General features: G+C 38.7%; 1 protein-coding gene across 1 annotated transcript in view; it reads left to right on the forward strand.

Annotated features, from left to right (window-relative positions):
• Positions 1-2,172: 2,172 nt before the first annotated feature.
• Positions 2,173-24,329, forward strand: part of LOC134474480 (zinc finger protein 709-like) — a gene marked incomplete at both ends in the record, with an annotated part of 32,015 nt that continues 9,858 nt past the window's right edge. Inside the window, one exon of the mRNA XM_063242650.1 lies at positions 2,173-2,703. Within this exon, the coding sequence (XP_063098720.1) occupies positions 2,173-2,703 (531 nt within the window). The remainder of the gene's footprint in view (positions 2,704-24,329) is intronic.

The following is a 24,329-nucleotide window of genomic DNA, read 5'->3' on the forward strand; positions in this document are numbered from 1 at the left end:
TCAACTGAGTCCTGATATTTCTATGTCTTCAATTCAGGAGGACTTGGGGATATCCAGGAAGCTGAAAAAGAATGCAAAATTTACTGGAGATACTTAAGGTAATTGACACTCACAAGGAGAGGAATGTTCTTGAGTAATTAGTGAGTCAGCAGAAAAATGACCACCAAAGAAATGAGGCACCATTCAATTTAATGTCAGTAATATTCTCCAAAGATGTATAAGCTAGTGTATATATGAGGGAATTAAATCAAGAAAATGTATGACATTGCATATAGATCTGTACGAAAGGCATACACTTTGAGTTATGACATTCTGCCTTCAGCTTTTCTACCCATTTTTACATGTGAATACAACACATTCATTATCTAACAATTGCTAAGATTGCAATAGAATTTGAAATAAAATTGAGTGCTCATGTTTCCAAGCCATGCTCTAGACAATCGGCGATTCTGACTAATATTCTTAGTAGGCTGGTGGAATGTTAGTGCACTCATTTTGAATATCAGTATGCAGTTGTCTCTAGAAATTGATCCCCTCATACTTGTCCTGGATATTTTTAAAATCTCAAACTCTGCATAAAATACTGATACATGCTTACTCATATACAAAGCAGATCAAGTTATAACAGATCAGGCCTTGAAGCTTATCTATCTATCACTGGATTTGTGGAGAAGGAAAATTTTAATAGACTCTCTGTGATTTTACATTCTTGTAAACCCAGCACACTAAGAATCAGATTTTGCAGAATGGCAATTTCAAGGTCAAACTTCACAGCTTAATGATCTATGAAAATCTCTTAAAATAGATTTTTAAAAAGCTATAGATTTATGCTAATATCTGTTGCTCATTCCAAGCCCAGAATGGAAAAAATGTGTTATATAATGTCAAAAAATAAATAATATAATGTCATTTGCCATAAGAATTAGATGGGTCTTTCACCTCTCAATTCAGTGTAATAACTCAGCTATAAAACCTAAAAGGTCACTGGCTTTCTTTTAGATGAGAAACCAAAATACAAAATGTGGAAAGAAATGAAACAGAGTTGTTAGAGAAAAGTAAGACTGAACACATGGAGAAGGGAACTACAGGTTAAGGACAGAAGGGAGATTGTGATGGGGAAACATATGAGAATAATCTGCATGTGATACATATATGTACCCATGCCCAAAGTGAAGCTAAAGATTATGCATTTCAAAGTACCAACTTTTAAGATTTCCAAATGTGTACCAGTCTTTTGGGAATGGTTGTTTTCAACATATCTTACAAGGCCATTCTGTTGCTTCTTGGTCAGAATTTCTTAGCAGGCATTAAAAACAGAACTTGATATTAATGCAGCCATCAAATGGAGACCAATTTCACAGTGAATTTTTCTTTTTTTAAATTTAATATAAGGAAAGATTAAATAAGACAAAATAAGTAGAAATAATACTGCATTCAAAGTGAAAAAAAACAGTAACAAATAGCAAGATGATGATTACAAATGCTGATCATAGAAATAGTTATGAAATACAAAAGTGAAACATATCAAGTGGGGATTCAAACAATGAGACTGCAAACAGTTTTGTTCAACTCTCGAAAAAAGCTTAGTAATATGGTTATAAATCCTATATGTGATTTATTCTTTCCAGAAATGACAAGCTAGGGAAATCTTATGGACATACATCTTGGAAGCAGTGTAAAGAAGTATTCCTTTGTACTGCAGAAGGTAATGTGAATGTGAAAGAAACAGAATCACACCACGATGGTCAGATCCATGAAAAATATTGCAGTGGAGAGAAACCCTATGTATGTAAGCAATGTGGGAAAGCTTTTACCAGACCTGGACGTTGTAAGGAACATGAAAGAATTCACACTGGAGAGAAACCATATGTATGTAAGCAATGTGGGAAAGCTTTTAACACACGTGCAAATTGTAAGGTTCATGAAAGAATTCACACTGGAGAGAAACCCTATGTATGTAAGCAATGTGGGAAAGCTTTTAACATGCGTGCAAGTTATAAGGTTCATGAAAGGATTCACACTGGAGAGAAACACTATGTATGTAAGCAATGTGGGAAAGCTTTTAACACACAGGGAGATTGTAAGAATAATGAAAGAATTCACACTGGAGAGAAACCCTATGTATGTAAGGAATGTGGGAAAGCTTTTACCAGATCTGGATGTTGTAAGAAACATGAAAGAATTCACACTGGAGAGAAACCGTATGTATGTAAGCAATGTGGGAAAGCTTTTACCACACCTGGATTTTGTAAGGAACATGAAAGAATTCACACTGGAGAGAAACCATATGTATGTAAGCAATGTGGGAAAGCTTTTAACACAAGGGGATACTGTAAGCAACATGAAAGAATTCACACTGGAGATAAACCATATGTATGTAAGCAATGTGGGAAAGCTTTTAAAACACGTACAAATTGTAAGTTTCATGAAAGTATTCATACTGGAAAGAAACCCTATGTATGTAAGCAATGTGGGAAAGCTTTTACCAGACCTGGACCTTGTAAGGAACATGAAAGAATTCACACTGGAGAGAAACTATATGCATGTAAGCAATGTGGGAAAGCTTTTAACACACGTGCAGATTGTAAGGTTCATGAAAGAATTCACACTGGAGAGAAACCCTATGTATGTAAGCAATGTGGGAAAGCTTTTACCAGACCTGGACGTTGTAAGGAACATGAAAGAATTCACACTGGAGAGAAACCATATGTATGTAAACAATGTGGGAAAGCTTTTAAAACACAGGGAGATTGTAAGAAACATGAAAGTTCACATTCAATATAAAACCAGTGTATATAGGTATCATGAGAATGGTTTCAGCACATGTTGCATAATGCATGAAAATCTTCACACAGGGCAGAAAACTTACATATGTAAGGAATGTGGGAAAGGTTTCAGCAGAAATGCTCATTGTCCAATACATTATAAAATTTACATGGTTGAGAAACCCTGTGTGTATGTGAAGAATGTGGGAAAGCTTTCACCACACATGGATTTTGTAAAATACATCTATGACTTCACACTGGTGAGAAAGCCTATGTATATAACAATGTGGCAAAGCTTTTACTGCATATAGTCATTGCAAAACACATGAAAGAATTCACACTGGGAAGAACTGCTGGCTATGTAAGCAAGTGGAGACACTTTCAGCAGCCAGATTGTAAGGGAAATACATGAAAAATAGTCACACAAGAGATAAATCCTATGTGTTATGGGAATACTCTCAGCATACTTGATCATTGTTACATATCTGAAAGAGCTCACTAGGCAGAGATGATATGTGGATTACCAATGTGAGAAATATAGCAATCCATGTTTCTTGTTAAATACATAGAAAAAGCATCACTGTTCAGACAGTTTAGATCTAAGTTTACTTTAAAAATCCCAAGGAGACCTGAAGAAATAATCAATACAGAATTTAGATGTCACTATTTCTTCACAAATATTCCAGAAATGACAAATCTGTGGTGGGGCTCTCCTTAGGTGCACATGTTGTATGGTTTTCAGTTAATCACTTGTACCTCTCTAGATTTATTAATCTAGATGTTTTTGTGCTTCAACATGGCATCTTGTAATTAAACATGCTTAACTGAAATGGGCTTTTCACTTTCAAGTATGGATAGTGCCTGTGTACTTAATATTTTGTAGTTAAAACTTAAATTTTGTATTTTCTGGTGAATTGTAATGTTGTTTATTTAAAGAGAAAAAAAGTGTAGAAATAATACAGATTTTCAGAAAACAATAAGAAATCACTAGTTGATTAGTATCATATTGTCATCTTAGAAATAGTTGTTCAAGTTACAAATTTAAAGCATACAAAGTGATATTCAAATAATGACACTGTCACGGTTCACCTCAACGATCCACCAAAAAGTTTTAATATGCCTATCTGTCCTACACACTTTATTTTTCTTAAAGAGGGTAAGATTAAACATAGCGAAACAGAGCAAAACAGTTCATAAGGAAAAAAAGTTAAGGAAACACAGATATCAAAACAAGTCCACTGGAAATGTTCACTGTCTATCTTACTGTCTCTAGTTTTCTTCCAAATAGTTGTTCCCATCCTCACACACATTTAATATATACTGAATATTATAGAACTAATCAAATAATTACAGGATGATGCAAGCTTTTTCGATCTTCAAGACTGGTTTTGGGGAAGTCGATAATGACTACCATAATGTCTCTCATTGTCTTTGTAGTAGCTGTCTTTATCTTTATGTATGCTGAAATGGAACATAAGAGACTAGACTAATATCACTCTGAACAGTGAATAATAGTATCCTGAGAAGGAGAAAGGTGAGGAATTGCCTAAAAAAAGGAGGCAGAGAACATAGTTAAAAGTGTATCAGGATTTAAAAGCTACAGTAGTCTTGTTGCTTGGTTTAGTTTGGTTATATTTTGTTTTGGTCTGTCTACTCATAGACATCTCTTAATTCTTGCTTTCTGATTTGGTAAACTTTTGGATTCTTATTGTTGACTAAATTCTAGGAGTAGGACTTGAAGTAGTGTGTTGAAAAGAGTCCAAAGCTTGGTCTTTTTCCTGACCTGAGAAGCAAATCTTGCAGCTTGTCAGTCTCTGAGCATGATGTCAGTGCTGGGCTTGTCATGTCTGTACTTTGCTGTGCTAAGATTTATTCATCCTGCACATGGTGTGTGAATGGTTTTTATCATGAAAGGATGGTGAACTTTTGAATTTCTCTAAGTGATTTTTCCAAATCTCTTGAGGGTTTAGCTGTGCCACATGCTGTGAATGTGGCAAGTGACACTGAATGATTTGTTCAAGTGGAACCATTCTAGCACCACTGAGGGTGAACTCAGTGTTCATTGTGGTATTTAAAATTTTCATGTGCTGGTGAATTTAGCTGATCTGCATTTGTTGAATATTTTCGTGTATGTTCATTAAGAATATCGGCCATTAGAGCATTACCATTGTTTTAATGCAGTATGTCTGGTTTCATTATCAGGGTGACTTTGTCATCTAAAAGGAATTGGTGGTGGTTCCCTCCCCTTGAAAGACATGAAAATAATTAGTATTTATTCTTTTTCAAAATTTTATTTTGAAGATAGCAAAATACAACAGAGCAAACAGAACAAAGAAAATTGAGACAATGCAGTGAAATTGGTACAGAACTTCACAGCAGGGTCCATGATAACAGTAATAGGTACCATACTATATCTCATTATCTTCACAATTGGTTTCCATTCAATTAGTTATAGTGAAATCCAAACAAACACAGAACATTTTAAAACCTGTCAAAGATAATATTAAATAGAGCAAACAATCAGAACACAGCAAAAAATTAAAGATAACATTTGTTTTCAAACACAAGATAGAAAGAAATCCCCCATAGTTTCTATATTGCACACATTCATTTTCCCAAGAGATGCTCAGAATTCTGCCTCTCCTTGCTAACCAAGGGTGCATAAATGAGATGTATGGCTCTCAGTCCATGCACCAGTAGGCTCACTGGAGATGTTGACTGGTTCTCCTCCTGGCTTGCACCAGGGGTGCTGGCCAGGGAGGCAGGAGAATTGGTTTCTTGTTCAGCTGCCTAAGTCCCAACATGGCCAGATCCAGTATTTATGCTTAACTAAACACTTCAAACAATTCATCAGAATATTTATCATATCCTGGCATTTGTTGTTGTTATTAAGCAGTTATGATTGTTGACTCATTGCCTGTGTTTTTTAATGCTATGTCAAATGGTGTGTTTTCTTCTGAGGGTGTGGGTCAGGGACAATATAGGAGATCATGTACTGATCAAGGATCACGTCACATTTTACTTAGGGATGTAGCAATTTACTTTTGTATCTTCAAACTACCCCTACAGTATATATTTTTGTGAGTAATCTGTTAAGTTGTTTAGTTTTTTAAAGCACACTGTTGCAGGGTGCAGTTACTCCTGGAGGACACTGGGGCAAGGCTAGGTCCAGGTCTCTTATTTCAGGCTTTGTACCATTACCTGCCTGCAGTGTTCCCACCTCCTGACCTGCTGCCTAAAAATAAATGTCTTGCTCCACAGCTGTGGTGAATTCACATGAGGCAGTTGAGATCTCACCTGGGTGGAAGACATTCAGTTAAGGTAGGCTCTGAAACATGCTGATATTCTTGTACAGAGTTCCCCTTAGTGAGACATGGGGCCTCAGGACTGCAGGGAGGAGCTTGGATAGCAGGGCCACAACAGCCCTCTCTTTTTCAGCATTCAGTGTATGCTGTTTGCTGAGAAGCTGACTGGTGGATCAGGAGTCCTGGACCTGAGACTTTCTTGCCCATGGTACACTACTAGATGCCGTGGTGTCCTCCACATTGGTATGGTCCATCTTCCTCCTATTTGAATTTCCACAGAGATCTGAGGAGCCCTGGGCTTCCCCTTCCAGGCTCCAACTCTATGGTGAGTTTTAGTGTGAATTTTATGATCAGGAAATGTAATTTATATACATTTAACCTGGAAATTCCACTTCTACAGACTCATTATAAAATATGAGATTGAGAGATACCTGTGATCTCTTCTTATTCAGTTATGAGGGTTGATAGTTAGAAACCATGAATGTACCATAGCAGAGTTGCTCAGTCAATTATACATTTATAGTCACAGAAAATGCTGAAAGAAGGCCATGTCCTAGGCCTTGTCCTGGATCCTACCTGAGATGATAGAAGAGTTCATATCCTGGCCCTGTCTCCACCCAGCAATGAAGAGGCTTGAATAGCAGGTGAGGACAGAAGAGAGGAGCTCCTGGAGAGCAGAGAACTGAACCTGGGAGGAAGCCTTTTTGGTGTTTTTTCCATTTTTCCATTCCATTGCATTATTTGTAGTGTTGTTTTCAATATTCATTTTATTCAAATAAGTTAGTATTTAATTGTGGCTAGTTTCTTGAATACGTATGTGAAAATGGATGATTTAATTTCATTATATATACTGAAAGTTATGCACAATACAGACATTTCAAATATCACTGTAATTATAAAATAAGGAGGCTTGGTATTCAGCAAGCCAACACATCGCTCACGACTAACTTCTAAAAATTCTAACACATAAAGCCATGAGGATCCTGCTGTGGTGGGTGTCCCTGCCCTTCCTACCATAAAAGTCACCATGCTGACCTGTGCCTGCTACTGCCATAGGACAACAACAGATTTGCTTCAGTGTCTATTTTTCCAGCAAGGAAGTCATAAATCTTCCTGCTTTCAGGCAGCACAGGGAATGTGCAGCTTGCCCAGGAGCCTAGCACTGCCTGCCTTACACCCTTTTCCCCCACCTCATCCATGCTGGAGCCTGCAGACAAGGGAAGGCAGATCAGACAGGATGCAGCAAAACCTCTGATTCCTCAGCCCCAGGGGACTCAATTCCTGGGTCCTGGTCCCAGCCTCCACCAGGATTCAGGTGCTATCCTGAATTCATCTGGATTAGTGGACAGGGCACCCAATCTACACCTCTGGGGATCAAGACCACGAAGGCCACTGCCTTCAGTGACCCTTCTACTCTGCAAATTTTGCTCCTATCTTTGCGACTGAGGCAGTGGCATTGGAACAAAACACAATATTTTCATTATATTTCTCTTTGCTGTTATTTTTTCTGGCTTCTTTGTTTTTTAAAGCATATATTTAGAACTGCATTTTGCCAAAAAAACATTTCTTTGTCTTTTCACTTCCCAGATAACTGAAGTTTTTACAGATTTCTACTGTAGTTCAAACCCTATGTGCTTGAATGCTAAGAATCCACTATTAAGCTTGGTAGAATGAGGGAAGCAAAGCAGAAACTGAAATTGGGGACACTGCTGTGCCTTCCAGCATTTTGTACAGCAAACCCTGAATCATGCCTTTTTACCCATAACATATGGGCTTCAATACCAAGTGAATCTGCCACTGACAAATGAGTTTCCTACTTTACTTCAAACAATCTCATTTCCCCTCAACTTGGTAAGCACATGGTCTAAGGATTCTTACACCCAAACTTCAAAAATAATTTCCAGTAAACAAGAGACTGCTACCCATCCTGAAATCATGGTGGGGTTGTATGTAAAGACATAGTCTGATCCACACCCAGGCAATCATGAGCTAAGGGGGCAGAGATGGCTTGTGCAGATAGAAACACATTGAAATTGTCAATCAGCAGCAGCATCAAGCAGGGAGCAGAGCTGCCGAACCCTCACATTTGGGTGATGGAATCATTTGGTGGGTTTTGGGGGTTCAGCTCCAGAGGGATACTCTGCTCAGGGTGTCAGTCAGGGCTGCCTCTCACCTGACTGGCCACTCTGGCATCCAAATGCCCTTGCTCGGGGTTGTCCTTGGTGTTTGGAAGAACTGATTTGCAGTGTAGACTCCCAGCGCACTGGTTAGCCCATGAAAAACCTTGCTGTGCTGAGTTTTTCACCCCTAGACCTGCACCTCAAAGCCCCTGGCCAGAGTTCCCTCCAACAATCATGCATGGCTTCTCCAAACAGCTCTCCTTTCCATGCCCTATGTGAAGGCTAGGGAGGTTTCCAGTTCCTTCCTGCTTCAAATAGTACTGTGAATCAATCTCTTGAAAAGAAATCTTGAAAATTTGTGTAGCATTCTCTGTTGGAGAAACCTCTCTTCTTAGTCCTGTGAGGTCTAATGATGGCTCTGCATATAGCTGTGATGGGAGCTATGGTACAGGACTCTGTCTCCCATGTTCTCTTCATTGCTGTTCAGCTCCTGCCTTAAAATGTGCCATTGGATGGGGACACAGCACATCTCAGTGATTTGTGCCTGTGCTTATCAACTTTGGGAGGCTGAATGTTTTCTGCACCTGTTGCCCACAGGTGGTGATTTCCTTTTGAATTACAAGACTTTCTCACTTCTCTCACAAAATGAACTGGTGAGACCTCTTTTACTCCGATAATTCAAACCCTGGGAAGGTGAAGCACTTTCATCACCAATCACAGCACTAAACAATGAACCAATCACAGATGCTAGGTTTAGCTGCCTCTTTGACTTCATGAGGCTTTGGTGGGGACACCCAGATACAAACAATAACACCTTCGAAAGTAAATCATCTGAAGATGCCCATGCTCTGGACTAGAAGATAATTCCTTGCCTTAGTCCAGGGTTTATCTTATTTTATTTTATTAATTTATTTTTTAAATCTCTCACTGTGTAGTTCAGGCTGGCCTTCAATTCACTATGTAAATTAGGCTGACCTAGACCTTGGAATAATCCTCCTGCCTCAGCTTCCTAAGTGCCAGGATTACACACATGTACAATCACACCCAGCTATTGTTTGTTAAGCTGTATTTATTGATTTACTTGAGATTACTCAATTCAATTACGTTTGTTATACTTAAGTATACAAAAATGCTAATAAATGTAATAAAATTCCATCCCAATGTAAACAACTTAGCAACTTAGCAAGGCCCTGTCTGGGAATAAATTATGATAAAACGACCAAGGCACTGGATTCAATCTTCAGCACAGCAAAATTAAATAAATCTATAAATAAACAGACTTTGTATAAAATAATCTATAAATAAACAATACTGCTTAGAAATAAATCTATAAAAAACAAAATTGCTTGTCAGTAAATCTATAAGTAAATAAAGCTTTTGTGGATAGCTCAGATCAGAAGTGTTTTAAAAGCAACTTTATTTCATTATAATTGACATACAATGAACTAACAGGATTAAATACAAAATTGGATGAAACTTGACATGGGTCAGAGATGTAGCTCATTGGCAAAGTGCTCCCTGGCAATCACAGGGTATTGAATTTGGTTCCTGGTACCAAAAATAAACAAATCTGAAACTAAAAACAAACAAACCTCTAGGAATCTTGTCATACATGAGCCCCTTGAAAATCATCACCGAAGTGGTGATGTATACGTCACCTTCACATTTTCCTTATGGTTCCTTATAATTGCTTCCTTCCATCCTAAGCAATGTGTCTGCTTTTTGTCTCTGGGGAAACACTTTGTATTTTCTAGAGGTGACAGGTCTGTAACTACACAGGATGTTGGTATACTAAGATGCTAAAAATTAAAATAATGGATTAAAAGATGATTAACAAAATAGTTACTTAAAAATATAGTTATTAGTAATATTGTCATGATGTACTAAGCTCATTACCCTAGTAACCAAGCACCAACCACATAGTTATAAATTAACTGACTGTATAGTTCTGCTGTTCTGTAATGGGTCACCCCCTCCCCCCACCTTAGAGACCTGTGTGCTATGTCAACATTTATTCCTCTTGTAAGAGACAAATGATCTTGTGTCAACCATTATTCCCTTTATGAGAGACAAATATTCCCAGAACTGGCAGCCCAAGGGCTATGAATTGGCTAACCACCCACTGTGAAATGCCTCTTACCTCTGCAAAGGGGAACGAAGGCCCACCTTATTTCTGTTTCTCATCACTATGTGCTTAATGATCAATGAGCTAATCATAAATGAACTATAAAAATCAGTCAAAACTCTAACTCAGTTGCAAAGCTTTGCAAATTCTATCTGCAATGTGTCGCTGGGCCAGCTAAAATAAAAGCGATTCTTTTAAAAAAGACATCTTGTGCCATTTGTCATCTTGGGGTCTTGCCCGTTTTTCATTATGGGGCCCTGTTTTTTGAGTAGAGTACAACATTTGGGGGCACTCCGGGATTACATGGGGACCCCTACCCACATTTTTCACCAATCGATCGGCTTGAAACATCTGTAAGTATTTGGATCTTTTATTCTTTGTAATTTGAGTGCGCACCTTTGAAGTTGCAGAGAGCTTGGCTGGTTCCTTCTGCACCCGAGCGGGATGCCCTCCGGGACAGGGCTTCTAGGCCATTTGTGATTTGGGATTTTTTTTATCCATTTGGTTTTGTGCTTGGCATATTTTTACGGTGGAGCCATTTGTTCATTTGAATCTGTTACCTCAGTACAAACATTTAGATTTCTTTTTTCTCTTAAACTACGGTTGCAGGTTCCATGCGGCTTATTGGACTTAAGGGTCATAATGAAAATTTATTTCCCTTTAGGTCACCGAACCATGGACAGAAAATCCTTTGTTTGTGTCTTTAATGTTGGTCTTGTCTTTTGTGGCGCCTTGTTTAATGTTTTAGTTCTCAACTGATTATGTACAACCTTGGCATATCTTTAAAAGTATTTTTCTGGTTAAAATGTAAATATATAACAATACATATATATTTACACACACACACACACACACATATATATATATATATGGCTTTTAAAATCATATTGGCATTACCAAATAAAGCCAGGTCATACTGTTATTGAGCCAGTTTAAAAAGTTACAGTTTTTAAAGTGTAACATTTTAAGATGGTAAAAAGACATAAAATGATTTAATATATTTTAGACTACTAAGAAATTCACTTCAAGGATTTTGTTCAAATTTTTAATGTTGTCTAAAAAGCTAGTAAAAAGGTAATTGGTAATAAACAGAAACAGAAAAACAAATGTGTTCAGAATTTGACAGTATTGGATCAGTAAAACTTTACTGCAAAATGTTTCCATTAAAATGAGATTGTATTCTAAAAAGGGAAGGACAAACTAGAGCCCTTTGTCATCCCAAGTTTATATAATGATAAAAAGTCAGTGTTGACCATATATAAAATATATTTGCCTATGAAAATAAAAATTAAAAAGGACTGTGATTCTCAGTCCCATCCGGACTAGAAGCCATCAGCGTTCAGAATTCCTGTACTCCTCTTCCTCACCCCCCTTTTTCTAAGGACCCTCGGGGCCTTATTTCTCTTTTGAAATTTGTCTTCTCCATTCATCACCCCACTTGGGATGACTGCCAGCAGATTTTACAGGTTTTGTTTACAGTAAAAGAGAGAGAAAAAAACCCTTCATGTTGTGGGATAAAAAGCAGTGTGCATTCCAAATAAAAACCTGTCCTCTGATCCCAAATGCCAGAACCATGTTTTCCCTTTGTCCTGCCCCAATCGGACAACCAGAGGTAAGAAGGCTCTCGTTCAGTATTGCCAGTTGTTCTCAGAAGCCTTTAAGGGCTGCCAGAAAACCCACCAATTTGTCCAAGGTAACAGAGGTGAGACAATTAGATGATGAGTCTTCCTCGGGGTTTCTAGAGAGATTGCTAGAGGCCTATTACATTTATACACTTGTAGATCTGGAAGCACCTAAAAAAGCAAGGGCCATTAATAATACCTTTGTAACTGTCAGCATCTGATATTAAGCAAAAGTTGCAAAGAATTAAGAGACTTTTTAAAATGTCCCTCAGTTAGTTATTAGAGTTTTCTTAAAACTGACTCTTTCGTCCAGCTGGTGCAAGCCATTCAACAGATTCCAGTTCCTGTGAATAAATAGCAAATATAAAAATTTCTAGGAGCCATAGAATATTGCCTGCTTTAGATTACAGACTCATGAGACCAGGCTTTTCAGCAATTGAAATCAGCCTTAACAGAAGCTCCAGTTCTGGCTGTGTCAAAGTTGCAAAATCCTCTTTCCCTCTATGTTGATAAAAAACAAGGGATAGCAAAAGGAGTACTGGCCCAGAGTTTAGGACCATGGCAAAAGCCTATTGCCTATCTTTCCAAGAGACTTGATAATGTGGCAGGGCAATGTCTGCCTTGCCTGCAGACGATTGCCTCGGTGGCCCTCCTGGTGAAAATGGCCCAAAAGGTGACATTTGGACAAAAACTTTTAATTATCTCCTCTCATTCACTGGAGACTCTCATCAAAGCTTCACCGGATGGATAGCTGCCTGTCAGGCATTACTTCTAGATCTGACTACCATCAGTTTCAAGAGGACAGTGTCTTTAAACCCAGATACTCAGCTGCCTGGTGATGACCTCTCCTTGCCCCTCTGATCATTTCATGGGTCTTTGACCAGACTTGACAGATGAGCCACTGTCTGGAGTTCCATCATATTTCTCTGATGAAAGCAGTCACATATATCAAGGTAAGCAGGTCATGGGAGCCACTGTCACAGACTCTCAGATTCTATGGGAACAAATCTTAGAGCCAAAAACATCAGGCCAATAGGCTGAACTCATTGCCCTCACTGAGGCCCTCGAGTTTTCAGACAGATAGCAGATATGCATTTGCTACTGCCCATGTTCATGGGGCCATTTATCAGGAATGAGGTTCACTGACTTAAGGGGGCCAAAAGATAAAAATGCTGCCCAAGTTTTGGATTTGTTAGCTGCCATTTGGATGCCAAGGAATATGGCTATTAAATAATCTAACAGATGCAGCTCCCCAAAAAGCAGCCACAAAATCAGTGGGGATTGAGACAATCCCAGCATTGCTACTGATTCCACCCACTCTTCCAGAGCCGTTTTGCACTCAAAAACACTTACATTTGGCAGCTAAATTCCAAGCAAATTCTGATATCCCTGGGGGCTGGTACCAACTGCCTCATACTCAAGTCCTCCTCTGCAAGGCCTTGAGATAAAAACTCATCCAACAAGCTCATCTGTCCACTCACATGGGAGGATCAAAACTTGCTGCCCTTTTTGAGATCATTTCTTTATCCCTCAATTATCAAAGCTTGCTCAGTCTGTGAGCCTTAGAGGCCCTCAGTGCCACTTGGTAAATCTTAAGCAACCACAACAAATGAAAACCACTTGGTATCATGGGACTGTGCCTGAAAAACATTGAGAATTATATTTTACAAAAAAAAAAAAAAAAAAACCTGGACTTCAAGGGAATGAGTACTGGTAGATAGCTTTTCCTAATAAGTCTTGAGTCAGCCCTGATATCAGTTTTCCCAATTTGGCCTCCCTTTATCCATGGGGTCTGACAATGGTCCGGGTTTTATAGCCCAGATAACTGAAAAACTAACCCAAGCTTTGCAGATTGATTAAAAACTCCATTGTGCTTACCGGCCTTAAAGTTGAGGACAAATAAAAAGTATAAACCAGACTTTAAAAATGGTAGTAACTGGGCTGGGGATTTAGCTCAGCGGCATAAGTGCATGCCTTGCAAGCAGGCAGTCGTGAGTTCGATCCCTGGTACCAATAAAAAGGAAAAAGACAAAAAAAAATGGTAGTAACTAAGATGACATTCAAAACTTGCGAGAACTGGGTGAGTCTCCTTCCTTTTTCCCTCTTGCGTGCACAATGTACCCCCTATGTTACAGTTGTTTCCCCTTTAATGTTCTATGTGGGAGACCTCCTCCTCTTATTCCTAAGATTTCTGAAAAAAAATTAGCTGAGCTGGCTAATCAAGATCTTGCTAAGTTCCTCCAGGCCCTTCAACTTGCTCTCACTTCCATCCATCAGTTATTCTGAGAACAACAACCTCTGCCTACAGCCCATCCTGAAGACAAACGTCCTGCCGAGAAACCTAGGACACTACTCATCAAGAGACATCACCGTGAGTCCCTCAAACCATGGTGAGAAGACCCTTACACAGTGGTCCTCAGCACTCTGACTGCCTTCAAAGTCACAAAAAAGCCTGCCTCAATTCATCATTGTTACCTCAAGCCAGTTCTGGCCTCTGACAGCAATCAACCTACAGGTAAGTGGACTGTTGTTCCCTCCAAGGATTCTTTAAAGCTTAAGATTGCCAAATGTATCTGATAATCTTGTTCTTAAGTGTTTTTCCTTATGGAGACCCCAAGGAGATACCTTGTAACCCACTGTTTAAAACTTACAATTACTGACTATTTCACTGGTAAATTATTGGAAGCCAATGCTACTGTCTATAAGATAATTAAGATAAATTTATGTTCCCTATTAGATAACATCCCAGCAAAAATTAGACAAAAAAATTGTTGTTGGGTGTGCATGTCATGCTGCCTGATTCGTTGCTAATAGAGACTTACAGGGACCTATGTATTCAAAAAGAATTTACCGTCCACTTACTGGTATCTTTGTCCCCAAAAGCAACAGCCAGCCTCTGATTATAGGTGTTCACAATCCATAGACACAAAATATTTTGTAGACATTGGGGTTGTAAATTTGTATCTCCTTGACAGGGAAATAAATGGGGTCTTTAACTTTTTCCTCACTTTTGAGACCCAATCTTCTGTTGTCCTCCACTACACTTCCTGCTCCTGAGACCTTTTTGCCCTCTGCGATTTCTGTGACATCTCTAGCCCCTTCTTGCCTCTGGACATTGCTTATGGCAAATCAACTTTTAATTCCTGTACAGATGACACCTTTGTTGGTGGGATGCTAAGCCCCTGCTCACACTGGACAATGCACAGGGTGCTCCAGGAATCTGTGTTTACTCTGCCTCCTACTCCTTGCACACTTCCCCTAATGCTGCACTCTATAATCCTACCTCTTCAGCTTTGATTTATACTTTTTCCTATCCTGCTAATCAACACCTTGTTGCTCCCAATGGAGCCTGGTTTGCCTGTAGTTCTAATATAACTCCTTGTTCCATGCATCACCTGTTTACCCAGTGCCCTGAGCTTTACATATTAGTCCATATCTTTCCCCAAGTGTATTGGTACCCTAGAGATAATGGTAAGAGTCACTTGTTCCCTAGCTTTGACTTAAAGAGTCCAGTAAGAGCAAAAAAAAATCCTGCATTATTACCTGTATTACTAAAAATTGAGATAACAAGGCCAATAGGTTTAAGAGTGTCCAGCCTAATAGTCAAAAGACCAAAATTATAGACACTTATGTGTACTCATTGACCAAGATTTAGCAGCCCTTAGTGATTCTGTCTCCAAATTAGAGGATTCTTTAAGTTCACTGACTGAGATGGATTTACAAAACTGGCGGGGTCTAGATCTCCTGTTCCTAAAGGAAGGAGGCTTTTGTCTGACATTAGGAAAATATTGTTGTTTGTTTGCCAATCATTCTGGGGTTATCAGACAAAGTATGGCCAGCCTTAAAGGGCAGCTACAGGATCAAGAACAAGCCAGACAAACGGAACAGAATTGGCTTGAGGGATGGTTTTCTCTATCTCCCTGGTTGACAACGTTAATCATAGCAGCCTCCAGACCTCTGTTAATCTTACTTACTTGTTTAACAATTGGACCTTGCATATAAACAGATTAGTAATATTATACTAAGATGCTAAAATTTAAAATAATTGATTAAAAGATAATTAACAAAAATATTTACTTAAACATGTAGTTATTAGTAATATTGTCATTCTATACTAAGCTCAATACCTTAGTAACCAAACACCAACCACATAGTTATAAATTAACTGACCACGTGGTTCTGCTGTGCTGTAATGCGTCATCCCCCCACCTTAGTGACCTGTGTGCTATGTCAACTTTTGTTCCCCTTGTAAGAGACAAATGATGCTGTGTCAACCACTGTTCCCTTTATGAGAGACAAATGTTCCTGGAATTGGCAGACCAAGGGCTATGAATTGTCTAACCACCCACTGTGAAATGTCTCTTACCTCTGCAAAAGGGAACAAAGGCCCACCTTATTTCTGTTTCTCATCACTATGTACTTAATGATCAATGAGCTAATCATAAATGAACTATAAAAATCAGTCAAAACTCTAACTCAGTTGCACAGTTTGCAAATTCCATCTGCACTGTGTCGCTGGGCCAGCTAAAATAAAAGCACTTCTTTTAAAAAAGACGTTTTGTGCGATTTGTCATCTTGGGGTCTTGCCCCGTTTTTTCATCATGGGGGCCTATTTTATTTGAGTAGAGTACAACCAAGAGCTGAGTGCCAATTAGTGACAAGGGAACTATGTGGCAAGTGGAACTTAGAGTGTGAAGTCCTTGGGTGTCCCTGCCTCACCAGAAGGAAATGTTTAATTGGATTAGGAATTTGGTTCCATTTCAGCAATAATTGTCACCCCCATGCTTGGCAATATGATCACTTTCAGAATTCAGAAATTATATGAGTCTGAATGAGTAGCAAGCTTGTCATGGAGAACTGATGCTAGCTTTTATTTCATCCTTACTCTGTTGCAGACCATTACTATCATTTAAATGTAATGTCTTCACTTTACACGGTAACTATGCTCCTTTTGTTTTCACATACTGGGTTTCTAGGTGGAAAATTCATAGAAACGAGTGAAAATCATTAAGATGAAGTCTGTTGCCTCTAACACAGACTTCCGACTCTCTGTTCTGTTGTGTCCTGTCCTGGCCTGTTCTCAAAATATTTTCTGACATCAGTGGATTTTTTATTCCTGGAGGATTGAACATTAATCCTGAAAATATTTGCAGCCCATTATGGAAAGAGTCCACTGATCCTTGAAAGAAAGCAGGGGTAGCTATGAAATGGCAAGGATAAATAAGAAATTTAGAGAAGACCTAACACCACCACTTCTCAAAATTCAATGAAATCGAATGGGAAATTGTTCTTCCCAATTCATTCCTGGAAGCAAGCATTACCCTGATACCAAAACCAGAGAACAATCCAAATAAGAAAGAGAATTACAGACCATTCTGCCTAGTGAAAATTGAAGCAATATCCTCAATAACATACTGGCAAACAGACTGCAGAATATCATCGAGAAGATTGTACAACATGATCAAGTGGAATTATTCCCTGGGACGCAAGGGTGGTTCAACATACATAAATCCATACATATAATACACCGTATTGACAAATCCAAAAGCAAAAATCATTTGATCATTTCAATAGATGCAGAAAAAGATTTTGACAAAGTCCATCACCTATTCATAATAAAAAACCTACAAAAATCAGGAGAGATGATCTGTATCTCAATCTGATAAAAGCCTTTTATTACAAACCAACATTCAACCTCATACTAAGTGGACAAAAACTGAATTCTTTCACTCTAAAATGAGGAACAAAACAAGGATGTCTACTGCCTCCGCTCTTATTCAATATACTCCTGGAAACTAGCTGGAGCAATTAGACAAGAGAAAGAAATAAAAGGAATAAAGATAGAAATGAAAATGTTAAACTATCATTATTTGCAGAAGACATGATACTCTACTTAGAAGACCATAAAAATTCCACCAAAAGAATTCTAGATAAAGAAGAAAATTCAGTAATATAGCTTGTTAAAAAGACAACACTCAACAATCACTAGATTTCATAAACAAGAATAAAAAACTCATGGAAAGAGAAATCAAGCAAACAATAACTTTTACAATAGCATCCAACAAAATGAAATACTTAGGAATCAATCTAACAAAGGATGTAAAGGATCTCTATACTGTAAACCACAGTACTCTCAAAAAGGAGATTGAAGACGATATTCTAAAATGAAGAGCTATCCCATAGTCTTGGGTAGGGAAATTCAATATAGTGAAAATGACCATACTTCCAAAGCTATTGTACAGATTCAGTGCAATCCCAATCAAAACCCTGTAGCATATCTCAAAGAATAACACAAAATAATTCCAAAAATTCATCTGGAACCAGAAGAGACCTAGAGTAGCAAAGGTGATGCTTTGAAACAAAGGAAAGATAGGGTTCATCAAAATCCCTGACTTGAAATTATACTATAAAGGTATCGTGATTAAAAAAATAAGATGTGGTACTGACAAAAAACAAAACAAACAAAACCAGACCCAAAGATCAAAGGAACAAATTAGAAGATGGAAAAACAACCCCAGACCACTAAACCATCTTATCTTTGACAAAGGTGCCAAACAAAGTCATTGGAAGAAAAGCAGCCTCTTTAATAAATGGTGCTGGAAAACCTGGCTCTATACATTATGAATATTATCTTTCAACGTGTATTAAGCTAAGATCAGAATAGATCAAAGATCTTATATTAAAACAGAAACATTAAATCTGCTGCAAGATAGAGTAAGTAAAACTCTTGCAGACATTGATGTAAGAAAAGACTTTATGAAGAAAACTTGGATTGAACAGCAAAAATCAAAGACAATTAAGTGAGAATCTCACCCTACTGAAAAACTTTTTAACAGCAAGAGAAATCACTAACAGAGTGAAAAGACAACCCACAATGTGGGAGAAAATATTTGCCAACTCTTCCTCAAAGTATTACTATTGAGAGCACGGAAAACTAAAAAATTTCAGTCTTCCCAGATTTAAAGACCCAATCCAAAAATGTGCATCTGAGGTGAAATACACAGTTCTCAGATGAAGAAATACAAACAGCAAATAAATATGTGATAAAATGCTCTGAATCAGTCGTCATTTAACAATTGCAAATTAAATAACACTGATATGTCACCTTGCCCCAGAAAAAATGCCTACTGTCAAGAAATCAAGCAATAACGAATGCTGGAGGAGTTGTGTGGATAAAAGAACCCTTCTCCATTGTTGGTGGTAAAGCAACCACTGTGGAAATCAGTGTGGAGATTCCACACAAACTAGGTCTACAGGTCCCACTCAACTCAGCTATTCTCCTTCTGGGTATCTACCCAAAAGAATAAAAATCATCATACCACAATGATATATGTGCACCCACGTTTATAGCAGCACAGTTTGTGGTAGCCAGATCTTGGATGGAATGCAGGACCTCTAGCTTGCCAGGCAGGTGATTAAGCTAAATCCCTGGACCCTTTTTTTACTTTTTAACTTTCAAATAAAATGCGTTTGGGAGAAAAAACAAGGACTGAGGTAAAGACTTTCAGTGCAAACACCCATCAGACGAGCTGAGGTCAACATTCCAGAAGACAGCCAGCTCCAGGAGCCTCCACCATCTTTCATTGCGGATCCACAATTCCAGGGTGGGTTTTTTTTTTTTTTTCTGTAATTGTTCTTGGTGGGGAAGGCAGGCAGGAGAGCAGGAGCCAATCAGTGATGAAGAGGCTGTCTGTAAGAACTGTCCAATCAGGCGGGCCAAGGTAGGCGGTCTCTTCCGGTGTCATGGCGTCAATTGCAAAGCCAGGGCAAAAAAGGGAGCGCTAGATGTTTGCTAGACCACTATTTTTTGCTTCTATTCACTGTGGACTGCTTAGAAAGAACCTGGGAGACCTCCAAACTATGCAATGGTGATGTTATGGGATGGGAGCAGTTAAATGGGGTGGAATCCACTTGAGACCAGTTAGAAGTGGTTTGAAGGGGCTGGGGTTTAGCTCAGCTGCATAAGTGCCTGCCATAAAAGCAGGCAGTCATAAGTTCGATCCCCGGTACCAATAAAAAGGAAAAAGACCAAAAAAAAAAAAAAAAAAAAAAAAAAAAAGAAAGAAAGAAAGACAGAAAAAGAAAAGAAAAGAAAAAAAAGTGGTGAGAAGCAGCTGTGCTGTCTAGAGCCTGTGTGCTTAGCCTCAGACCCTGAGGTCCTCTAGTGCTTGCAGTGAGTCATCCTCTGTCCCTTTTACCTCTCACTGGGGCCAGGACAGTTCTGGGTCCCTAGAACGCTGTCACCACTGTGATACAACCAGGCCACAAGGCTATTTTTGAAATCGCATGCTGCCCTTGCTCCTCCAAGTCTGGGCCCAGGATGGGGCATGAGGAGAGCCTGATTCCGATGTGTTTTCAAGTTGGGTGCAGCTGTAATAAGCCAGGTCTCTGCTCTCATTCCTGTCAGCAACAGATCTGAAAGCCAGAAGTTTATAATTGTCTGTGCTGCAGGACCTCGTAGCCACAACTGCTCTTCTTAAAGTTATGCATTTATGTATTTTGCAATTACATAAATTTATACTATGTTCTCACATTTTCAACCCCATGACAGGTGTTGGCAAAGATTATGAGAATTCAGAGATGTGTAGTGATATACTTCAGTGGAGGAAGGCTTTCCAAACACCTGGTGAACTCCTGTGTATGATAAATAACAGTGCAAAGAATTTCTGAGCATTCTTTATGTGACACATGTGCTCATAATCTATGTTTGTGAGAACAGCCATAGAGGTTTGAATTTTGAGAAAAATGAAGCAGATATAAAAGTGTCATCAAGGCCAGGGTAAAGTGTGCTTGCTAAGGATAAATTCCAGAAAGGGCTGCCTGTTAAATTCTCTTTGAAAAATGCCTAAATTTAGTCATTTGCATGAACATATACACGTGATTTCCTTCTGAATGGAAAGGAATATGGGTGTCATCTCTGAATGAAGAGGTGATTTAATAGCGTGGTTGATCATATACATTGTTTAAATATGGAAATGCTCTGTAATGGACTTTACTAATTCGTGTAAAGAGATGCCCTAAATTGAAATTGTGCAGGGATATCAGTAGTTAAGGCATGAAGGGTTTTCTGCTTAGGGTGGATCAGATGAGCATGGAAAGGATGTGGAAGTGACTGGCAGGACACAGTGTGCAAATAGCAGGACATACAACAGAGAGGGTCTTCACTGAAAGTCAGGTAGTTCTTAGGGTAAGCATGAAGTTAAAGTTAAATTATGATACCTTCCTTGAGGTGAATAGCACAAGCCCTGGTAAGAATCAGTATTCCACATCCCTGTCAACCCATGAATTCTGTGTTGTTCACTTGAGATCTAGTTTTGATTATCTTGAATTATGACCCAGTATCATGAAGGTGAAATTTGAATTTTTTTGTACCAAGGATCGAACTCATGATCTCAAGCTTGCAAGTTAGGTTTTCATGCTGTTGGCTAAATACCCAGCTCTGAAACTGTTTTCTGTATGTTATAGATGATATCAACCTTGTTCCTCAGAAAATGTTGAATATGGTGGAATTTTTCTATATTGTATGGCTATAACTTTTTAAAGCAAACCAAAGGTGTCTTATGCAGGCACTTTTCAAGTTTCACATTGTCTGTGCAGTATCTCAGTGAGGGTTTCTCTATTTCAGACAGCTCTGTAACTTATGCTAGCCCCAAACTCAAGACAGTTCTCCTGCATCAGCCTCCCAAGATATATTTCTTATTTATGAATGGAAAGTGATCATTTATTGACACTGAGCTATAATTTGAAGCTTGCACCTGGTTTCATTGTTTATACGTTTTTTACCTACAGCAGTTTTCCATGAACATTTGAGTTATTATTTATGTACCATATTTGATGTTACTTATGTTTTGTTCTGTGAAACCAAATTCAAATATCAAAATGCTGCTTAAGTATATTAAGAACAAAGGACTCAGTTGCCTAATTGAGATTTGAAGAGATATCATTGGTCTTACATCAAAGTGATTGATAAGATATTTGTCTGCCTCTGTGCTTCAAGGATGCTGGTCCTGCAGGCTCTCACTATGAACTCTGCATTAGAGACAATGCACAGCGACTCTTTTTTTTTTTTTTTTTGTCTTTTTTTGAGACAGCGTCTCACTATGCAGTTCAGGCTGGCCTTGAGCTCACTTTGCAGCCCAGGCTGGTCTCAAACTCGCAAGGATCCTCCCACCTCAGCCTCTGGAGTGCTGGGATGACAGGCGTGAGACGCCAAACCCAGCACACAGGGACTCTTGCAGTGACTCAGCAAAAGAATCAGTGCTCTTATTTGGCTGTTACATTAGCTGTGAGTTGCATTATGGCATCAAATTTGCTGTCTCAAAATATGTGTATGTACAAGCAATTAATCCCCAAGATTTGGAATTAAGATTTTAAGAAATCAGTCTCCATTCAGCTGTTATGTGGGTTTTATTTGTTTAGTTTAGTTTGTTTTATTGAGACAGGTTTTCTCTACGTACATCAGCTAGATTTGAACACTTTATGGAGTGCAGAATTGCCCTAAGCTCAAAGCAGACATCCTGCATCAGCCTCTTGAGTGCTGGGATTATAGATATGTGTGGTTTTACCCTAGAAAATATTGAGGCTTATAACTTAGCTGTGTTGTAGATTGGCATAATAGATGCCACCTTGAGCTTTGCATTTAACTTGTGCCCTGTATTTCACCCAGAAAATGGAAAAATCACTCAGGGTAGAAGACCCAGGAGAAAAGCAAAATGAGCTGTACCCAAAGAAAAAAATTAACCTGCTCAACAAAAGAAGCAGAATACACTTGTCATCCAAAAATTATTATAAGATTCTAGCTAAATGATTTCCAACAGGATCTTTTTGTGATTCTATCTTTTAAAATATCTGTAACTTTCCAGTTCAGAGCCTCTTCTTTAGATCCTGAAATGGGGAATAGGTGTTTTTTATACAAGTGGTCCTGTTAGACTGGTGTCGCGAGGAAGACTCCAAGGGCCTCGCTCTCATGTAAAAACAAAAGGGGTTTTTATTTTTCCATGTACACGGGGTCCTCCAAACAGGTGGAAACCGAGAACCCCTTAGTGGAGCAGGGCTGTGCCTTTTAAGGCCTAAAACAACAAAGCAAGCAAGCGTTGTTACAGAAGCCAATCATAGCGGTTAGAGCAGAGCTGATGGTGAGCTGTCCTTAAGGGATTGGGTTTTTTAGTGGGGCAAGGGAGTGTCTCCCTAGAAGGGATGGCATTTCTTAGGAATGGGCATTTGTCTCATCACTGAGAGATCTGCCTTAGGTTAAGACTGTTTGTCTTAACCGTTTAAGAACACTGGTTCCTGTGGGGGTGGAGCTGCACATAGTTTGGAAACTGGCACCACAAGGCCTCCTGAATAGAAAAGTCTAACAGCAATTAACAACCTTAATTACCTTACTTTAGCACCACAACCGTTCTATTTGTAGAGGGCAACAATGGTTAGCATATCAATTAGGTAAGATTTTACAACTCTTTACAGAAGAGAGCATTGATTAACATATCAATCTTTTACCCAGAGAAAAAGGAAGACACACACTTACAGTTACAGGTATTACTGTGATACAATACCAAGTTACAGGTATTACTATGATATAAACGAAGCTATTTTTGTGAAAAATGTACAATCTAATACAATCTGATGTAATTAACACAATTTGTGATGGGGCTTCTGGATAGGGAACACCCAGGATGTCAGGAGCTATTACCTCAGGCCTTTGTTTTGTGGCCTCTAGGAAGTTAAAACTTAACCTAGTTGGATTTGAAGGGAGAAGGGGAGGGGAAGCAGCAGATGGAACGAACTTTCTTGGTCTCTTCAGTCCTGAGACCAGCTAATGAAATTCCACATTTCTCAATTGGTTTATTTGTCTTCCTATATTGTTGTTCACAAACTCAACTCAAGCTGCAGAAACCTTTACTAACACAAGCAAACAACAGGATTAAATGACATTGCCACTGAAATGAAAGAATAATAGTGAAAAGTAGAGGAGAAAAAAGACAAATGCCATGTGTTATAATGCCCACCTCTTTTCCCTAGTGATGAAGAGACTGAAACAGGAGAATGTCCATGTATTCAAAGACAGGCTAACCTACATAGTGAGTAGGCTGGCCAGAACTCCTAAGTGAGACTATGTCTTTAAATCAAAAAACTAAAATGAAAAACATAAACAACCAAGGTGACAGAAAGACTACTAAAAAAATCATAGAGCTGAGTGAAAGTTGACTTATGCAAAATGGGATTTATTGAATGATGCTGCAGAAGAAGGAAGGCTATGTATTGGCATCCAGGAGGCAGTGACAAAAACAGATTTAGGAATGGCACCTACTGTGCTACAGCACAACAATGATCTCCTTCCTCCAATACATTTGCAGTTCACTAGAATGAGGACTTTTAAAAGCTCATGGAAA

The sequence above is a fragment of the Cavia porcellus genome, unplaced genomic scaffold (genome assembly GCF_034190915.1).
Source record: "Cavia porcellus strain 051 isolate PalLab524CR breed Dunkin Hartley unplaced genomic scaffold, mCavPor4.1 scaffold_32, whole genome shotgun sequence".
Lineage (NCBI taxonomy): Eukaryota > Metazoa > Chordata > Mammalia > Rodentia > Caviidae > Cavia > Cavia porcellus.